At 39.3% G+C, this 15,687-nt stretch overlaps 2 protein-coding genes across 2 annotated transcripts in view; both read left to right on the top strand.

The window, feature by feature from the left end:
• The window catches only part of LOC117246168 (GTPase IMAP family member 7-like), a 143,643-nt gene that overhangs the window by 51,640 nt on the left and 76,316 nt on the right, over positions 1–15,687 (top strand). The gene's annotated exons all lie outside the window — the stretch shown is intronic.
• LOC144459899 (GTPase IMAP family member 7-like) lies at positions 7,678–11,915 on the top strand. The gene is made up of 2 exons (XM_078164706.1): positions 7,678–7,776; positions 9,485–11,915. The coding sequence occupies exons 1-2, from the start codon at positions 7,678–7,680 to the stop codon at positions 10,643–10,645; spliced, it is 1,260 nt and encodes a 419-aa protein (XP_078020832.1). The 3' UTR covers positions 10,646–11,915.

Here is a 15,687-nt window from a genome sequence, read left to right on the forward strand (position 1 = left end):
TCCCAAGAACGTGAGGACAGGAGTACAGTCATTTCTGCTTTTGGAACAGCAGCAAACTTGATGATGTCACCACCTCCGCTCGCCTCGGCTGTTGTACTGTGTTGTAGGTCTATACGTGTATTTAGAATAAAACTATATAAACACAGCCCAGCCCTGCGTCATTGTAAGAAATTAATGTGTATATGTTTTTAACGTTTCAACATATATTACTGACATACAAAAATACATAAATAGCCAAAATATTTTCATGAAATGTCTTATAAAACCTTTTCCCCGCAGCTGGCTTTTGATCATATTTAATCTATATCCAATTCCCGCAACTAGCTTCAGATCATGTGTAATCAAAAGTCAGGTGCGGGGGGGAAAGTTTGTGGAGAGTTGGTGGTTATTGTAAGCATGAGCACTGGCGAGTTAAATCAATAATTGACATGGATCGGAGAAGGTGTCTTTGTGCAGTTATTGCAGCAGGATTGCTGTACCTGCAGGCTGAGGAGGAGGCTGCCCAGCTGAGGAGGCAGATCCAAGAAAGACAGCGGAGACTGAGGCGGAGGATGAGGATGAGACGTGCTATGCTTGCATGTCTATTATTTGGTATTTACCCAGGAAAAGTAGTAATATCACAACAAAGAACAAAAACTCAGTCACAAGTAAAAGTGCTGCAAATCTGACTTGAGTAAAAGTATCGTCAGCAAAATGTAGGCCTGCTTAAAGTTAAAAGTTAAAAGTACTCATTATGCAGAGTGACCCAATTTAATCATACATGAATATGTATTGAGTATTAATTGATCAATTTACGCGTAGGCTACATGTAAGCAGCATTTAAATGTTGTCATGGTAGAACTAATTTTAACACCTTTCACTGGTGTACTAGTCTAATCTATAACAACACACAGCAACTTGTAAATATGAAACTTACAACATATAAAACAAACTATCTGAAAAGTAACTATGGCTATCAAATAAATGTAGTTTGAGCAGAATGTACAGTATTTCCCTCTAAGTAAATGGAAATACCCAAAGTACAAGAACATCAAATTTTAAGTACAGTAGCTACTTGAGTAAATATACTTAGTTATTGTCCATCACTGCATTTGTCTCATCATTATGCATTCTGTCTACATTTTTATGTAGACTTGACTGTTAACTTGGTACACCTAGAAAAAAATAATTAATCTTTAAATACAATAAATGAATTACAATAAATTCTTAAATTAAAATCATTATTGAATGGTAAAAACACATAAATAAGCAAAAGAACACAAAGAACAACAATTAAATGAACAATGTTACAACATTTAATAATATATCTTATATACTGAGACTGAATATTGCCCATTAGACATTCCCCAAACGAATTACATTTCATATTTAACCACTACAGAGATATCAGCGATGAATTTAAAAGGACTACCCGAGAGAGGCTGCTCTCAGTGGGGCAGCCTGAGCGCTCATACACACATGTTTATTATCTATGAGCGCTGACACCGCTGTCATCTAGCGGGACCTCAGTCACATTCAAGTGGGCTCTATATTAATACATCGACCACGGGTTTGAAGTTTAAACTATGCATGAAAACACTGCATTCCGTGACAAAACAACAGTCACATATCGGCTTTCCCTCACTCGCCATTTCCGATGATTGTTGCGAAATGCATGCTGGGATACCTGGCTGTCTGAAGTCCACACAAGTCTGCTCCAATGCATCCCTGGTAAAAGGGGCATGGTGGGAACACATCTGGGCATTTGGACTGAACTTTGCTAGATGTGAACTTTGAATTGTAACAGTACTTGGGCTGTGACTGATGACGTGTCACAAGTCCACAAGAACACAAGTCCGCACAAGAACGCACATTGAGAAATGGCTGTTGAGTGATCTTGTGGAAAAAGTGTGGAGGCCGCTGCCATGTCACTGATAATAAATACTGTAAGAACAACCAACAGGATGAATACAGGAGCAACAAGTACCAGGTGGAGGAGCTGCTCAAGACAATAGATGGGATAACTGAAGCAAACAAAGGAAGGTGTTAGACCAATGAGAGGCTCCAAGTAGTACAGGAAATAATTGAACAAAAGAAGATGTGCATGAGAAAGTCATCGGGAAACATGTCAGAAGACGAGATCACATGGCAGGCTAAAGACAGGGCATATAAGGAGATCTGGATCAGACTGGCAGGTGTTGCAACAGGTGCAGTGTCAGGAGCTTTGTTTGGTGTAGTAGTGACGGTTGGAGTAGTTGTCTTAGCTTTAAAGGAACTAGTGCCTGTGGCCAAAACAGTTGTACTAGCAGCAAAAGGAGCAGCAGCAGGAGCAGCTGGTGTAGGAGGAACAGCAGCAGCAGGAGGAGCAGGAGGAGCAGGGGGAGCAGGAGCAGCTGGAATAACATTAATCTCAATTGCAGGGGTATCTGCTGCAGTGGGAGCAGCAGTGGGAGGTTATAAAGGATATAATGCAGCTGAGGGAGCAGACACGCCATGGGACGCAGCAAAAATGTCAGCAGCTGCTGTCACGGGGGGAGCCTTCTCTATCATAGATGGAGTGAGAGATTGTTTGAATGTTTTCAGCAAACCACCAGATTCAAAGTTAAAAGAGAGTCAAAACCTACAGTGAGCTGTGACTCCTGAAGATGGGGAGGAGAATTTTTCATTAAAGTCATGTCTCCCTGCAGATCACATGAAAATCTTTTGTATTTCCTCAAATAAAGTTTTTAGTAAACAAGTAACTATTTCATTGTGGGCATGTGATAGCTTGTCCTGATTTGTGTCCATGTAGGATCCCATCTCTCATAGCAACAACAGTAGTGCAAGTGACCTGACCCAGAGCGATAGATAAGAACAGAGTGGCGACACTCCCATAGGACTCCGTTGTAAAACATGGCGGACAGAACTTCCGGGTTATGGAGCCCTCTATAGTTCCAAACATTCCTCCCGTGGAGTCGGACCCCGTTTATTTCAATGGCCGCATGACGAGAAACTCCTGAGGTAAGGTGATGAAATATCGACCAATTTTAAGTCATTACGTGAGTTTATTATATCGGAGGTCCTTTATTATGTAGATATCGATTATTTTTGTATGTAATGTAATTATGGTTTTTTTTTGAGTCAGGAATTATGATTGGTTTTCAGCCATTGCCTCCTAGTTCGTTAGCTCGACGTCGCCAGCTGTGTAGGTTTAGCACCGTTTAGCACCTAACATTTGTGGTGTTTTTGTTTGATTAATGAATCACAGACAAATCACATATAGTTGGGATGATTACTAAGGGGTTTTATTTAGATTTTATCATCCGAACCTGACGGTGTTAGCTAAGGGTAACATTAATCGGATGTGTTAAGTTAGCTTTTATTAGTTTTCTGAACTGTTCCATAAGAAGATAATGTAGGACAGGCGCACATACTTCTGCCTGAGCCTTTATCAAATACCTAACGTTACGTACGGTGTATTCTTTTAATGTTTACATAAGAGTGTTATTATCTCATAATTTAATTCCTGTTTATATGTATGCCGTGGGATGACAGACTAAAATAGGACTACTACTTCACTACTACTACTACTTCTGTCAGCATTTAAGGCATATATTATGTTTAACTTGGAACTATGTCACAGTCACACTATAGAGGCTAGACAGCTTAAAAATGCTATTTCAGCTTGTCTTTGAATGTTACATTCATAAACTTAATCGTACAAGAGCAAAACATTGCACAGTGGTTTAAACACTACGGGAGTATATCACAACACCTGTTGTGATATACTCCCGTAGTGTATCACAACACCTGTTGCCACTGAATTAATATTATTTACCTCTGATTTAAAAATATTACGTTTATATGGAACGTTGAGTTTAATTATTTTAAATTGTGTCTTTTAGGTGATCCTGAAAGAGCCCTGTGAAGTTTCTGCTGTCAAAAGACTCCACAAGTGAGGTAGCTAAAAATTACATGAGCAGCAAATTATTTTGTGGCTGTTCTTTTTCTTAGTTGTGTATGTGTGTCATGTTTTCTTCTTGCAGGGTTTGCTGTTCCTAAAGCTATGCCTTTTCCAGCTCCAGGGATGGGAACAAAGTGACCACCCTTTGCTGAGTCATTTTTTTTAAATTGTACTTCTTTCTTAATCCCAAATTTATTCTATTTTGTTGTGCAAGAGCCCTCTCTGCTCTCTTTCTTAGGAGTGTCTCCATCCTAAGTTGCTTCCTTCAGTCCTCCACACTCACCCTGTCATGACTGGCCCCTAGCACACTGGTCCCTGGATCACCTTCCCCTGTAGAAGTGGCTTCTTCAGTGGCAGCCCCTGACTGACTGGCCCCTGGAAGTCCGCTGACCTCTCCTTCATCCTCTATCTGCAGACTGCCTCCTGGTACTTCCCTATCATTTTCAGATTCTGCCTCAATTTCTCCCTCATTCTCTGTAATAATAACAATGTGTTGTTGCAGTTAATATGCATTTATGGTGCCTTTACATTAGCACCTACTTTCGTCTCCTGTTTAAGGGTACGCGACACTCCAATTAAACAAAACTGTATCTTTATGTGAAACAAATCATCTGCCACACTCCTGGACTAACAACATGTACATAAAGTTTATTTTTTTTAGCAATAGATGACGATGCCTGTAGATTATCCATGACATTGCCCGGTTCACTCTGCAATGGATATGGAAATAGGATCCAGCCAATCTGGCCATAACATTATGTGTAAATGGAGATACTGTATGGAGTGTTCATGTTTATGTTGTTTTAAGTGTGGAATGACGTGTATTTTTTCCCCCACTGCAAATCAATTTCCTTGTAATAAAGCCAACTTACTTTTACACCAGATACGCCTCTTTTTTAAATTGTTCCTGTTCAGGGAAGTCAGAGTGGGTCAAACACTACACTGATCAAATATTAAAGGTTTAAGGGTCCCTCCTGCCCCTTAGCAGGAGGTTGCATTGTCAGGCACTTTTAAGAGTAATCTTAGTCAAGTCAAGTCAAATTTATTTGTATAGCACATTTCATATGACAAGCATAGCTCAATGTGCTTAAAACAAACACAACATACATATAAAAACAAACACATAACAGCAAGGAGATTACACAGTACAAGAGCATGTAAAAACCTGATAACAACAAAAACACAAAACAATGGTAATGGTACAGCTGGTTAAAACCACACACACACACACACACACATCTAGTTAAAAGCTTGTGAAAAAAGATGTGTTTTTTTAAAGCTTTTGGACCAACGAGAAGAATTTCCATTTTATCATCATTGAGTTGTAAGTTTTTTGTCATCCAGTGCCTAACCTCATTAATGCACTGGATGAGATCTTAGTACCAGGTACTACAGTAGTGTTACTGTTTTTACAGAATATGTGCTCATATTCTCTGTAAGCGTGTAAAAGGAGCTTGTGTTCCACTAGCGTGAGATAAGTTGCTCTTTGTTTATCTGGTGTTGCTATGGTGAATCGGGGCATACAAAGGATAACATACTCAGAGTTTATTCAACCAATTCAGATCAGCTGTTCTAGAACTGGATACTCAGTTTCCCATATTCAGAGTTCATTGTTAGACTGAGAGTTTATAATGCTGACTGTTGCTATTCCTCAACCAGGCATCTCAGACCATCATTGGGTCCTTCACTAAAGATGTGAATGGCAGATGAGATAAGAATAATAACAATAAGAATAACTTTATTCAATTGTCTGTCAGCTCATTTATTATTTGCAAAAGAATTAAAAAGTGTGATGGCTGTAGATACGTAATATCTTCTGTATCTCTCTGTCCTGCCTCGAAGAGAGAGGAGCCGTCCACCGCTGTTTTGTTTTTTTGTTCCATCAAGGTGTTATGGAGTGGATGAACTGGGTTATTCATGATGGCCTTGAACATCTTCAGTGTGCATCTCTCCACCAGCTCTCCAGTGTGTCCAACCACAGCTTGAAGAGTTGTGTACATAGTTGTGCCTGCAGTAAATCTCATATGGCTTTTTTAAACATTTCATAGCCCCACCTTTGTTCTGCTGTCCTAATGCTGGAATATGATCTCTGTTAAATAAAATTGTTCTTCCTTAATGTCAAATTTATCATTTTCTGTGATGTAAGAGCCTTCATACATTGTCTTTTAATTTTTTCTTGTTCTCACAGACACACAATTGCTCTTATTGTCACAGTCATCATTTAAATACATAAAATGTTTAACAGAAAACCATCATTTATCATCATTGTCCAATGTCAGGGAGTATTCACAAATAGCCTACATTAATCCCATGTAGCTATATAAGAGATGCATTGCACCAGATTACAGTTTAGTTGCTAATTTATCTGTAGTCCATGAAGCTAACACAAAGCTCCCCCCCCCAAAAAAAAAACACACAGAAAAACTTGTCTAATTACGCTTTTAGTTGTCATCCAGCCACTCAATACACATAACTGACATTGGTGTATACACAGTAATTCAATAAGAGTTGTATATGTACCTTTGTACGGTTTATTTTAATATTTACCTTTCAAAAGCGAGCTCACTGCTGTCTGTCCCATAGAAGAACATGTCAACGGAGGCTGTGTATAGAACTATTGAGGCTTACATGTACGTGACCGCTCTGGCGGCGACATCAAAGGCTGTCACCACTCTGTTCTTATCTATCGCTCTGACCTGACCTTGACCAAATTTGTGTATGTGTAAGCAAAAGGAAGTGAATGTTAACATTTTATAAAAAGCAAATCTGCTATCTACAGTCTGATTTGGTTCCTACAACAGATAGAAAACAATTGGGTGTCTGGGTCGAGATAATCTTGGCTAAATAACAACAACTAGCATTTTATGTAATGGAAACCCTTTTTTGAATGTCTATGTACAGAAAGGCTTGTAGGGGTGTCACATATTTGGCTTTCTTGTGAGTGAACCCTCAAATGTGCAAACCTGAGTTCTGAGTTTCATTTATTCTAATTTATTCCACAACACAAGCTGCTTGAGTACAGTTAGGTACTTTGTTTGGGCTATGATGATTTTTTTCATCATGGATATTAAGCTGTCTACCAAGGCCTGCAAATGCATTTCAAAAATGACTCACATGTTTTTCTGTGTTTCCACAATCAGATAATGCCCTCAGGTGAGGCATACAAAATGGATGTGCTTGGAAACGCCTATACAGGTATTTTAATTGTCTGCCACGAATCAGAAAGTAAAACTAACAGCAAATGTCTCTCTCACACTCTGGCAGCCTTCACACTCAGACCGATTGTCACTAAACAGCAACTTTACTTTTGACAACATAATGGGTAAGTTTATTTCTTTCAGTTATTTCTGTCAGGACTGAACACTGTATATTGCGTTGTGAGATGCAGAGCTTTTCATAATAGCTTTGTTCAATTTAAATCATCATTTCCAGCATGCAGTTGCTACATTTAGATGGCTGCCATAGATCACAGCCTGCGCTTTACAGTGTTATTTTGTTGTATGAATGAGGTACTAATAACTGTAGGTACAGTGGAAGATAAGACTTTGGGGAACAAGGGAGTAATTACCATTTTAGAGGAAAGGAGAAAGAAATTATTTTTGCAAATACTGGCTAAATCTGTGGTGAAGTGGAAGCTGATGAGGAAGGTGTACTACTAAGTAGATTGGTAGGTTTCCAAGGTGGAAATGGGTATACTCTCCTAAATATTGCCATGGCTTTTTGGCTACCAGAGCTAAAAGCAGTGTTAGGGCAGAATGCCGCTGCTAAGGACAGTGGCCTGGAGGAGCAAGAAACACCAGCTCAGGGGAAAAAGGAAGCAATGTGCGTTGTTTATTGTTGAGCTCAAAAATGAAGTGAGACTCTACGTAGATTAAGTGTGCGGAAATCTTTTTCTACCAATTTTTTTCTGACCCCACCAGATGGCGCTCTTGGTTTAAAGATAAAGGCTGAAGGGCTGGCAATGAAGTGTGCTTTCAAACCTTTGTTGAACAGACAGCGCCATCTGGTGGCTTCAGAAAATAAAGACAGTGTTTCATGAGGCCTCATTTAGCCATCACTAGTTTTAAGCACCGTGCCAAGACTGAGCCGGGTCTTGTGGTAGTTATTCTACATTACCTTTTTATCAGAATAAAAACATCTTGTGTTTGTTTTGCGTTCCAGGACGTCAGCTGTCTCACATAAATACACACATTTACAAAAACACAAAACAACACATAAATACAAAATAACATCTAACCAAACAACAAAATCCATGCCGATGGCACACCTGCAGACTTTAATCAGACTTTTTATGAATCTTTTAAAACTCTGTTGCTTAAAGCCTTCAGTTATTCATATGGGGAAAGAAAACTCACAGAAACTCAACAGGAAGGTTTGATATAACTGTAGTTAAACAAGATTCATGTGGAAGGTATAAGGACCTGCTTATATTAATATAACTAATTATATTACAGTGTATAATAGAAAGTGTAAATAGATTGAAAAGGTATTATCAAATATAATTCATCCAAATCCACAAGGTAGTCACATCAGTGATAACATCAGACATATATTTATTTCATTCTTTTAGCTGATTTTAAATAAAGCATTTGATAAAGTATGCTTGGGTTTTATTTATACAGTTTAAGAATATAAGTATCATTTTTATAATATATTAGAATATTTAAATTTTCAAATTCAACCACATGTTGCTTACCTTCCCAGTTGAAGAACCTTTTCATTTATTTCCAGACCGCCACCCAACTATGATAAATGTACTGTGCTACAAAGTGGAACTCAAATAACTCCAATGGAAACCTGTCTGCAGTGATGACATAGTATAAAGAGCAAGAAAGTGCATGCAGGGAGGGAGGGGTGGTGGATGGGTCAAACAAACAAGAGACTTTGACTCAGGAGACCAGTGTTCATGTCCCATGTAAAATGTTGAGATTTTTTAGCTTGGTTACGTTGTGAATGTCACGTGACGAACATCACGACAAAGTCGCTAACTAACTTAAGATACACAACAAAGGCTCTTATTTTAAGCCACACCATGATTTGTTTTCTAAACATAACCAACTAGTTTTGTGGCCTGTGTCATGTGAACACAGACGTTTATTTTGAAAAGACTGCCTGTAATGAGCAGAAATTGGCACGCTGTCCCTTAGCTTTAAAAACAGATGCTAGAGGGGTACCCCGAGTGTCATAGGTTAAAGCACAGGGCCACTGACTAAACTGCCATATTTAATGAGTGGGACAATTTGAGTCAAGATAAAAGCTGGAATTAGAAATAACATAGATGATTGAGTAGTCTACAGCTGTCATTTTATCTGTCTGTCTTTCATCTGTGCCAAATAAACATTAAGGTTTGGGTAAATGTAAGTATGAGTCTGGAGTCTGTGCCAGATACCCAATATTAAAGGACTCTGATCGGGGTCATGTTGGTTTCTTTTTATGTATTGACACCACTCTTAATTCTCTTATAATGATAATTCCGTTGTTTTGTGAGTAACTTATTTTTGACCAATGACAATTTTAGATAAGTTAATGTGTATCTTCTTATATATGTGAAACAACCAAAAGATAAATATACAATGTATTGATGGACATTATTCTCTTTCTGTGTCAGACACAAGGAGAGTTGTCATTCTGGGAAAAACTGGAGCTGGGAAAAGCAGCCTGGCTAACACCATATTTGGAGAGAAACCATTCAAGGTTGATGATAGTGCTAACTCTGGAACAACTGCATGTCAAGCAGAAACCAAATCTGTCAATGGAAGAAACATCACTTTGATCGACACTCCTGGTTTCTTTGTCACAGAGAAATCTGAGGAGGAGCTGAACCATGAGATACTGAGGTGTATCACAGAGTGCGCTCCTGGGCCTCATGCTTTTCTCATTGTACTTAAAGTGGAGAAATTCACAAAGCAGGAGCAGGCTGTCATCAACAAAATACACCAATACTTCTCTGAAGAGGTCTTCAAATATGCAACAGTTGTCTTCACTTGTGGTGACCAACTCAAGGGACAGACAATTGAGGAATTTGTCCGTCAGAATACGTCATTGAGTGATCTGGTGAAGAAGTGCGGAGGCCGCTGCCACGTCATTGATAATGAATACTGGAAGAACAACCAACAGGATGAATACAGGAGCAACAAGTACCAGGTGAAGGAGCTGCTCAAGACAATAGATGAATTAACTGAAGCAAACAAAGGAAGGTGTTACACCAATGAGATGCTCCAAGTAGTACAGGAAATAATTGAACAAAAGAAGATGCACATTAGAAAGTCATCAGGAAACATGTCAGAGGAAGAGATCACACGGCAGGCTAAAGACAGGGCATTTAAGGAGATCTGGATCAGACTGGCAGGTGTTGCAACAGGTGTATTGTTAGGAGCTTTGTTTGGTGTAGTAGCGATGGTTTTAGTTGTTGTCAGCGCTTTAAAGGAACTAGTGCCTGCAGCCAAAACAGTCATAGCAGGAGGAGCAGCAGGAGCAGGGGGACTAGGAGCAACTGGAATAACATTCATCTCAGCTGCTGCAGTGGGAGCAGCAGTGGGAGGTTATAAAGGATATCATGCAGCTGAGGGAGCAGACACGCCATGGGAAGCAGCAAAGATGACAGCAGCTGCTCTCAAGGAGGGAGCCCAGTCTATCATATCGACCATAGATGGAGTGAGAGATCGTTTGAATGTTTCAAGCAAACCAACATATTCAAAGTTAAAAGAGAGTGAAGAGCTGTGACTCCTGAAGACAGGGAGGAGAATATATCATTAAAGTCATGTCTCCCTGTAGATCACATGAAAATCTTTTTAACCCATCGTTAACCTTTGAGCTGAAGTATGTTTATTCATATGTGATATGTCACAGGTTTTATCTTGTCTGTGCTTCAAGCGCTTTTTCCTGTTTCACAATCTATCTTTGTGCCTCCACACCAGTGAAAGGAATTATGATTTCAGGTTGTCTGTCCTTCCATCCATCCGTCTGTCCGTCCCTCCCATTCTTGATAACGTGGCATCTCAAAAGAATGCCAAATTTGGCACCAATGTCCACTTGGACACAACCATGACCTGATTAAATGTTTGTGGTCACTGGTCAAAGGCCAAGGTCAGTGTAACCTTGCATCGGCCTCAATCTCATGAACACGACTCCTCTCGAACGCCTGGATGGAATGTTTTTGAATTTGGCAAAAATATCCACTTAGACTGAAGAATTTGGTGGTTGAAGGTCAAAGGTCAAAGTCAGTGTGACCTCACAAAACACATTTTGGTTATAACTCAAGAATTCCTACACTAACTATATGACACAAATGTCTAATAGGATAAAATGATGAATTGAAGACATTGTATATACAAAAGGTCAAAGGTCAGCTTCACTGTGACATCATAATGTTCTGTATAAAACAGTGTGTTGCCCGGGGGAAGATGTTTGTGAAGCACCGGTGTTTTCACAGATGTGGACGTGATCCAAACTGCATTGTAAATATTTGGATTTGCACCTTATTTTTATTGTATATGATATTTTTTCACTGTTTCTTACTTTGTATTGTAACTGCTGCACAGCAAGTTGCAATTTTATCTTAACCACAGACTCTGTGTTTGATGTGTTGTTAAGTGCATATACTATAAACCAGTGGGACTCAACTCATGGCCCATGGGCCACATTTGGCCCACGACAGGGTGCCAGGTGGTCGACCAACCACTTACTAGTTCACAATGGAAAAAAACTGATTCAAATTGTATTTTTTTGTGCTTTGAATCTAAATTAGCTGCCAGAGTGCAAAAAAGCATCAAAATAGAGCTTGTTTTCTGAAGTAAGGGCTACGTCCCAAATGTCTTCAAATCCTAAAAAACACCCCCACGTACAGCAAACGTCAAGGGGTTGAAAACAGGCAACTCATTTGTTATATTTACTGATAAATATTTAAATGTTTCTTTATTAACTGGTTGTCATTTTGCAAAAGTTGCCACTGAGCACGGCAAGTTGAGTATCCCTGCTGTAAACTGAAGCTAAAAACCACAAATATAAAATTGTTGTAACATATTTTATGTCTGAGATCTTTTAAAAATGTTGTAATCAAATCAATGTACTCATTGTTCACTGTTCCCTGTTGCAAAAAGCTAACCAGCAAATATCATTTAATCTATGTACAACATCATTTTGTTAGAATAGCTGTGATTGTTAGTGGATTAAAATGTATGACCAAGATAAATATGAACAATAAACTCAAACTTGTGAAAAAAAATTGATTTGAGCAAAAAGTTTTTACTTGGTAAAGTTAGTTAGTCGTGGTGGAAGAAGAAGAAGTAGAAGTTGCAATAGAAGTAGTAGTGGTAGTAGTATTTTATTATATTAATTTTTTCCCTCCCCCTTGAGAGTGACAGAGGCCCACACGTTGATGGATTTTGAGCTTTCACAATGACACAATCATTTAATCTAAAACGTGACTAAATGCCGCACGTGCATGAAAACATGTTCAGTATGCTTTTTATTGGACTCTATTGTGAAACACGTCAGAGAGGGGAACTAGTGACAGAGAAGTCAGAGAAGATATAACAAACATATTCACAAACGCTCTTGCAGTCGTGTGACCCTGACTTATTGTTGCACCTGTTATTTCATTATTGACAACATGGGTGGTAAGTTAATTTCTTTCAATTATTTCTGTCAGGACTCAAAACTGCACACTGAAATATGAATAATAGCTATTTGTTTTAAATATATTTTACAGTGCACAGGTGCTATTAGTAGATGGTTTCTACAGATCTTGTTTTCTTCCTTTTTTTTCTCATATTGTTGAACAGTGACAGATTTTCTTCAGAATCAGAATCACTTTATGCTCCAAATGTACAATGTACAGAGACATTTGACTTAAAGTGTCGTGAAACAAGGAGTTACAGGGGTTACACTAATGTAGAGGATGATGATGACAGTTATTGAATAGAAGACAATATTCAGATCCTTCACTAAAATTGAAATTCCTTTCAGAAATGAGTCACAAATGGAAGTTTAGTGCCTAGTTGACCTTACAACACGGCCTGGAGACGCCACAGAGAAGGACTTAGGAGAAGTTCAGAACCCACACCTTAATTTTACCCACACACTGTAGTTAGTAGTTTAATTAACCTTTCACTTATAAAGACTTTTGATCTTGTGATTTGTCTTTGTATAAATGTCTGCTCACTGTACACCAGGAAAAAGAACTTTGTAGCAGCCTTCAGTTTATGAGACAACATTAATTAATTAGGCAATTGGCTATCGACCTGTTTATTTTGATGGGCGGTGCTCTGAGGTTAAATTCTGTCATTTAATGGAGTAATAAAAATGCTGCATAATGATACATTATCGCATATAGCACAGTCCATGGTCGGGGTTATACTGTCCTATACAGTGTGTGTGTGTGTTTGTGTCAATCAATGAGGATTTTTATTGTAACTGAACTCATGTGTATCTTCTTACACCTGCAGACAGCTAAAAGACTATTACTGATGAGTATTACGTTACTTCTTATGGTTATCATCATTGTTCATTACTCTACAACATATGGCATTCTGGGAAATCTTACTTTGGCTAAATTATCCTTCAAATGATCATATTAAATACTGAAATCAAATCAGTATTGTCTGCTGTAAAATGTAGCAGCCAGGTATGTAGCCTCCTGTGTGAGAGGGCGAGTCACCTGCATCAACCACTGGCCAATAACATCTCAGCAGAATATCCTGTGTCATCTGTATCTGAGGAAGACTTGCTGAGAGTTTTGACTGTTTCACCCACGTTACCTCTCTGGTAAATACTGAGCTGTAGACTGAAGATCGTCTTCCACCTTGCACCTTATAAATTCAAAGTCTTACAGAGGACTTTAAACTGAATGTCTCGTCCTACTGGCTGATCTTTAAAGATGAACTTTGAATTTATATAAACATATCTTCTTATATATGTGAAACAACCAAAAGATACACTGCCTGGCCAAAAAAAAAGTCGCCTCCTGGATTTAACTAAGCAAATAGGTACAAGCCTCCTATTGGATAATTACTGCATGGGCGATTATCTTTCAGCTGGCAACAAGTTATTTAACCCCAACTGGTGCAATGAGTTGCTTCTCATTTCCTAAACAACCATGTCGAAAGACACATCCCGTGGTCGTGGAAAAGATGTTAGTCTGTTTGAGAAGGGTCAAATCATTGGCATGCATCAAGCAGAGAAAACATCTAAGGAGATTGCAGAAACTACTAAAATTGGGTTAAGAACTGTCCAACGCATTATTAAAAACTGGAAGGATAGTGGGGACCCATCGTCTTCGAGGAAGAAATGTGGCCGGAAAAAAATCCTCAATGATCGTGATCGGCGATCACTTAAACGTTTGGTGAGATCAAATCGAAGAAAAACAACAGTAGAACTCAGGGCTATGTTTAATAGTGAAAGTAAGAGCATTTCCACACGCACAATGTGAAGGGAACTCAAGGGATTGGGACTGAACAGCTGTGTAGCCTTAAGAAAACCACTAATCAGTCAGGCTAACCGGAAAAAAAGGCTTCAATTTGCTAGGGAGCATAAAGATTGGACTCTGGAGCAATGGAAGAAGGTCATGTGGTCTGATGAGTCCAGATTTACCCTGTTCCAGAGTGATGGGCGCATCAGGGTAAGAAGAGAGGCAGATGAAGTGATGCACCCATCATGCCTAGTGCCTACTGTACAAGCCTGTGGGGGCAGTGTTATGATCTGGGGTTGCTGCAGTTGGTCAGGTCTAGGTTCAGCAACAGTATGTGCTCAAAGAATGAGGTCAGCTGACTACCTGAATATACTGAATGACCAGGTTATTCCATCAATAGGTTTTTTCTTCCCTGATGGCACGGGCATATTCCAAGATGACAATGCCAGGATTCATCGGGCTCAAATTGTGAAAGACTGGTTGAGGGAGCATGAGACATCATTTTCACACATGGATTGGCCACCACAGAGTCCAGACCTTAACCCTATTGAGAATCTTTGGGATGTGCTGGAGAAGGCTTTGCGCAGCGGTCAGACTCTACCATCATCAATGCAAGATCTTGGTGAAAAATTAATGCAACACTGGATGGAAATAAATCTTGTGACATTGCAGAAGCTTATCGAAACAATGCCACAGCGAATGCGTGCCGTAATCAAAGCTAAAGGCGGTCCAACGAAATATTCGAGTGTATGACCTTTTTTTTTGGTGGTGACTTTTTTTTTGGCCAGGCAGTGTAAATGTACATTATTGTCTTTCAGTGTCAGACACAAGGAGACTTGTCATTCTGGGAAAAACTGGAGCTGGGAAAAGCAGCCTGGCTAACACCATACTTCGAGAGAAACCATTCAAGGTTGATGATACTTCCAACTCTGGAACAACTGCATGTCAAGCAGAAACCAGATCTGTCAATGGAAGAAACATCACTTTGGTCGACACTCCTGGTTTCTTCGACACAAAGAGATCTGAGGAGAATTTGAAGCGTGAGATACTGAGGTGTATCACAGAGTGCACTCCTGGGCCTCATGCTTTTCTCGCTGTATTTAAAGTGGCGAAATTCACAGAGCAGGAGCAGGCTGTCATCAACGAAATACACCCGTACCTCTCTGAAGAGGTCTTCAAATACGCAACAATCGTCTTCACTCTTGGTGAGCAGCTCAAGGGACAGACAATTGAGGAATTTGTCCACAGGAATAAGTCATTAGCCATTTCTCAGTACTCAAGTTCAGCAGTTCGGACTTGTGGACTTGGCAAGTTCAGACTTGGTAAGTTCACGCGAGAGTCCTGACTTCCCAAGAAC

The sequence above is a fragment of the Epinephelus lanceolatus genome, chromosome 22 (genome assembly GCF_041903045.1).
Source record: "Epinephelus lanceolatus isolate andai-2023 chromosome 22, ASM4190304v1, whole genome shotgun sequence".
NCBI classification, from domain to species: Eukaryota; Metazoa; Chordata; class Actinopteri; order Perciformes; family Serranidae; genus Epinephelus; species Epinephelus lanceolatus.

Bases quoted from the DNA above. Each gene is read 5' to 3' on its own strand.
- LOC144459899 (XM_078164706.1), top strand. From the start codon at position 7,678: ATGCCGCTGCTAAGGACAGTGGCCTGGAGGAGCAAGAAACACCAGCTC. The intron at 7,777-9,484 runs GTGAGACTCTAC...AACAACCAAAAG, and splicing joins TTGTTGAGCTCAAAAATGAA to ATAAATATACAATGTATTGA.